The 5,639-nt window shown below is 37.1% G+C and overlaps 1 protein-coding gene across 1 annotated transcript; it reads left to right on the forward strand.

The window, feature by feature from the left end:
- The first annotated feature begins 2,463 nt into the window (after positions 1-2,463).
- LOC105046046 (protein LURP-one-related 5) lies at positions 2,464-5,066 on the forward strand. The gene is made up of 2 exons (XM_010924532.4): positions 2,464-2,854; positions 4,546-5,066. The coding sequence occupies exons 1-2, from the start codon at positions 2,600-2,602 to the stop codon at positions 4,936-4,938; spliced, it is 648 nt and encodes a 215-aa protein (XP_010922834.1). The 5' UTR covers positions 2,464-2,599; the 3' UTR covers positions 4,939-5,066.
- Positions 5,067-5,639: the final 573 nt, after the last annotated feature.

The following is a 5,639-nucleotide window of genomic DNA, read 5'->3' on the forward strand; positions in this document are numbered from 1 at the left end:
GTACCCCCTTTTTTTTTATTTTTTTATTTTTTTATTTTTTTAATAATAAGGTCAGAATGAAGATACTTCTAGGGGCCATAGAAAAAAGAGTTACAATACATGCGGTGCTTTCACATTTACCGATAGGATAACATTTCGATTTTTTTATCAGTTCTATCGTAAACTTGGACAGGTTCTCTTTATCTTTCTAAAAATTGCAAAGTTCTCCAACTAAATTATTCATGAACGTTAATTGAGTGCTATTAATTAGTTAATTTATACATAGAAGGATACCCACATAAAAGATCTAAAATGCAAGCATAACATTCATTACATTTTGGATAGGGCAAGTGATTTTCAAACGCAGAGAAGGCCCTACAACTACAGTTATGTTTAGATGAAATCCACTTGGGTGGCATTCAAACAACAATTTGCACCAACTTTAATAGATCTCTGTGATAAAAACTGCTAGTATTTATACAAAAGGAGCAGAGCTATCATGCAAGACGTGATGGGACAATATTCATTGCTATATCATGTTCATGAGAATAAAGGAAATAATATATAATTAAGCTGTCCTGGCACACGGCAGTACCTCAGTTCAGCCAAGTGGGCTTTTTTTATTTTAATGAGTTTAATCAAAATATTCTCCTAGTTGTCATCCACTTTGCCTTCAGTACACCTAATTTGACTTGTTTAGCGTTACCAATTGACTGTAAAAACTTTATTAGCCCCCAGGAAAGAAGCCGTGGCATTTTAAACTTCTTAGGACCAAGCAAATGGTTAGCAAACTCAGTTTTGCATGCCTCAGTTTCTGGAAGTCTAACCTAAGCAACACGTTTTAGGGTTAGTGGTGTTTGACACTTCAAGCATGGCTTTAACGATGAAGATGTGATACACTGGCTTGATGAAAAAGGTTTACCGAACTCATCAGCTCCAACTTTTTCCCATGTTTAGCAGCTCGCACATCGCTGTATATGCGAAGTAAGATGATGTGGAAAGTGGTTGTGCACCTGAAAATCTACGTGGAAAGAGAGGGAAGAAATGGATAAACTTTCCTTTCTTACCATAATTATATGCAAGGCATACTGACTACCAAACTATAAGAAAATCCCCACCATGATCACATTGTAAAGTTTTCTTCCTCCAATGGCATCTATCACCACCTACAAGCAGTGGCAGAGCCTGACATCAAATGTTGAAAGGGCAAAATAATAATTTATTAATAAATTTTAAATTAAATATTTTATAATAAATAATAAAATAAAAATATATATAATCAAAATATTATAAAAATATCAATAAATATCTAATTTTATATATAAACAAAAATAAGTAAAAAATATTATCTTATACCATCTGCAAAATGATTTTAATTGTGTAAAAATCTCAATAATTTCTTCCACATTAAAGGTTGAAGAATAAATAAAGAATTAAAGAATAAATAAATAATTATTATTTCTTTAAAAATTTTATTATTTTTAATAAAAAATTAATATATAAATTAATTATATAGTATTTTTTAAAATTGATGGACTTGTAATGTGTTTAAGATTAAAATATTGAGAGGGCCACTATACATACAAATATATATGTAATAATCCAGATTTTAAAAAAATAAAACAATAAGAAAGAAGAGAACGGAAGAGGACTTCTGATAGAGTCCGTCTTCCCTCTTTGAATCAGAATGGGATTGGGACTCTAGGAGCCCTAGATCCCATCTATAAATTCCCTCTTCTTTATCTTAAGCAAGCCATGAAAACATCAGGCTTCCATCCTTCGGTAGCATGGCCGTATTATGTCCCAGATTTGAAGTGTGATAATATAAATAAAAAATATTTTAAATTTTTTTGGGGGCAGTGCCCCTTCTAATCTCTCTTACACTCTACCACTGCCTACAAGAAGAGGACCACTGATGCATACCACGAGTGCAAGAATATTCACCTTAGAGTTCGATCAAGTTGATCTCTTCTTTTGGACCACCCTAGAAGTCCAAGTCCTGAGTAAGTAAAACTTAAACATCACCCCACCATTTAGATCTGAGATGTCAAGATTAGCTGACCATTAGCTTTTGCTCGCTTGACCATATATATATGTTCCAATATTTCAACCAAACATGCGTTCATATGGTGGTTGGAAGCTTCAAGCTAAAAGCGTATAGAAGAAAGGGTCATCAGTTGTGGAATCTTGACGCTAACAAAAGAAAGGGCCTGTCACTGCCATGCTTTTGCGCTTTCGGCCTAACAGAAGCACATTAGGAATCTAAATCCCTTCGCATTATTTTATTCTCCCTCGAGAGGCCAAGTAAGCCGTAGCATCATAAAGGTCAAATCCTACGTAACATCCATTCACAATGCCGTATTAATCCTAAACAAGGACTCCCATTTTTCTTATTCCAGGTCAGCTGGCCAAGTTTCCACCCTTTAAATGGACGACAACACCTTTGTTCCTCCACCATCACTCCATCTCTGTTCCTCCATATCGCCTTCTAGTGTTAATCCCTACTTCTGTCCTTTCCATATCTCCCATTTCCTTCTCAACGCCAAGCCTACGAAGAAGGCAAAACCCTGTACTAAGAGCTGTCTATTATCCAATCTTCATCCTAATCACGGTCCATAAGATGTACAGAATACACCCTACAGAGAGTAAGATAGATGTTGGACAGCCTGCAACAAGGAGCACCAGTCCATCAGTGTGGACGGTGTGGAAGAAATCCAGCATGGCTTTCCAGGGAACAGATGGGTTCTCGGTTTATGATAGCAATGGAAGACTGGCTTTTAGAGTTGACAATTACTCAAGAAGGCACAAGTGCTTCACAAGGGAGCTCCTGCTCATGGATGGAGGTGGGACGGCCCTCATGGCTCTAAAGCCTCAGGTAGGATATAGAGATATGCTCTTCTACCCTCTCACATGTTTCACTCTGATCATATTCTTCTAACCTTTTCTATAACTTGATTGAAGAACAACATCAAATTAGAACTTGTGTCTCCTCTTTAGCTTCATCTTAATTTTCTTTTCTATTCCATTTTACCTCTTCAGATCTTTTTTCTTTTTGTACATATACTTACTTTAAATTAAATAAATTTAGTGGGGGGAGGTACCAGACTTCCTCCACATTCCATCAAAAGAAAAAAAAAATGATATAGAAAAGGGTTATGAGGTGTGGCACACAAGTTACACCCATTGCTTTATAGTGTATGTGCTGAAGAAGACGTGCTGAGCTACATGTTCAAATGGGACCACCGGTAAAGGGGGAACATTGTGGGTTGGCAAATTGCATGTCATCATTGAGCAGGGAAAGTTGGCAACACATTTACAGAGGAATATGTAGCATCCTACTTGACAATTATCCCTCTGCTTTAAAGATCGTATCTCATAATGGCTACAGCAATATTTTGGAGTTAAACCTTTGACATTAATTAGTGATACACTTCCACCCAATGACATAAATGTTTAGATCGAGTGGTGAAAGTAGGTATACCAAATATTTTGTTTTTGTTAAAATAAAATTTCTGACTGACTACAATGGTAAATGAGTCTGGATTAACCGATTAATGCATAGATCTGGATCAAGGTTGCTAACTTTCAATGCTTTCTAGCTATTTAGATTATATTATATTATATATATATATATATAATAACAATCAAGACTTTGTGGGTCACTTGCCTCAACAGAAAAGGTGGAGAGCTTTCTTGGAAAAAAAAAAAAAAGAAAAAGTTGAGATCTAGTTATAGAAAGGAAGAACAAATGGTACACACCTAGCTTCTGCAAAAAGTAAGCATATTTTGATACTCACTATGTATTTTAGTCTTGAGTTGAAAAACTAGCTAGTTGCCGCAGCTGGTAAAAGAGAGAGCGGGCATCTACTCGTGAACCAATTCCCCCCTGCAGAGCGACGCCAAGACCACCGAATCAAAAAATCAACAATATATGTACCATTAACATATAGATTCTTTACTTTGGGACAACTTGTATTAATTTTAACACTTGCATGCGGGTCATGTTACTTGTACACATCGATTAAAAAATTACAAGACACTATATTCCAAGTCCGTCACAAGCAAGTCCAGATATTAGTCAAGAGTTATGACGCAGTCTAAATGTCTCTGCTTACAACATTCCAATTAGGTGTGGCAATCAGATCGGATCAAACAAGGTAGGGACCGGGTTAGGTATATGAAGATCAAAAATTTGCCTATTCAAACTCGATCTGTTCGTTAAACAAATCAAAACTTCACATTCAAACTCAACTATTTTATGAAGCAGATAATCTAACTCAATCTACAACAGATTGAAATGAGTTAGAACGTGTTAAAGGGTTCATCATTGCCATAATTCTATGTATAAGATGCAAAATAATAGAAAGAATCCCTAAATATTGTTGGATATGGTGAACCAGAATGTTATTGTCTCAGGAGAGTGGTGATGCATAGAAACATTGCAACTCTTGAGTATGAAGTGAGCTGCTAATTCTAGAACAATGAAGTGAATTGCCTATCCTTCCCTTTTCTAAATGATGGAACATTATTGATCTTGCCTGATGCAAGCTTACTATTTGCTAGCAGATTCTAAGCATGCATGATCGATGGAGTGGATTCAAAGGTGACAGTGGCTCAAAGACGGAGACTAGGCCTCGTGTTTTCTCAATGAGGCGGCGGTCGATCCTCCAAAGCAGTGATGAGGCAGAGGTATTCATGGGCAATCCCAATAACCAACCTCCAACACCCAACTTCCGAATCGAAGGTTGCTTCAGGAGAAGATGTTGCAAGATCTGGGACAGCATGGGCAAGGAAGTGGCGCAGATATGCCGGAAGAAGGCGAGCACCTCGGTCATGCTCGGCGACGATGTGTTCAATCTGGTCATTCAGCCAGGAGTTGATTGTGAGCTGATAATGGCTTTCGTTGTCATAATGGACCGCATCTGCCAGAAGCCCTTCACACCTTGGATATGTTCTTGAGAACTGGAGGTGGTGTTTCAGCTTGATCATAGTATAAGACGTAACTCCTTGCATTGGAGGTGTGAGAGGCGCTGCCTATATATCATTTGGAGGCAGTTGCTAGCAAACTGCACCAGATTTTTGTACAATTTATAACTTGATAGATTTAACGTAGAGTTCCACGAGGAGAAAAAGAAAAAATTCCCCAAGCGTTGAAACTTTGAAATTTAGAAGAAATCGCTAATAATCTCAATTTTCAAACCCTTTTATTTAGAACAAAATAATATAAATGAAGAGCAGAGGAGAAACATGCAGGAGAGGCATTTCAGATTAGTGCAGGAAGCTCAAAAAAAAGGTGCAGAAGAATTGTGAATGGCCAAAGAAGTTCCACAAAAGCATTTGAGCAGCAATAGTTAACGAAGGATAAAGCACCTGAAGTAAAGAGGACATGATCGAGACTGCTCACCCTCTCTTCAGTGATATTTAGCATCTTGTACAGAGTTACTCTTCAATCGAGATCAGACATATTTATCGTGAGGCCAATAATAAAGCTGATTGGATAGCCTTCTTTGTAGCTGAGTATTCCGGAGAAGCTGTAACTGAGGTGCCGCAGGCACTTCAAGATATTTATCTTTTTGCTTTTTTTTGATTATGTTCATACCCATAGTGTATGTGTGAGGCCCGGCCCAAGCAACGAATCCAAAGCCCAAAACAAAAAAAAA

This window comes from Elaeis guineensis, chromosome 5 (genome assembly GCF_000442705.2).
Source record: "Elaeis guineensis isolate ETL-2024a chromosome 5, EG11, whole genome shotgun sequence".
NCBI classification, from domain to species: domain Eukaryota; kingdom Viridiplantae; phylum Streptophyta; class Magnoliopsida; order Arecales; family Arecaceae; genus Elaeis; species Elaeis guineensis.

Excerpts from the sequence above, each read along its gene's own strand:
- LOC105046046 (XM_010924532.4), top strand. The coding sequence starts at position 2,600 with ATGTACAGAATACACCCTACAGAGAGTAAGATAGATGTTGGACAGCCT. Across the intron at positions 2,855-4,545 it reads TCATGGCTCTAAAGCCTCAG|ATTCTAAGCATGCATGATCG; the intron begins GTAGGATATAGA and ends ATTTGCTAGCAG.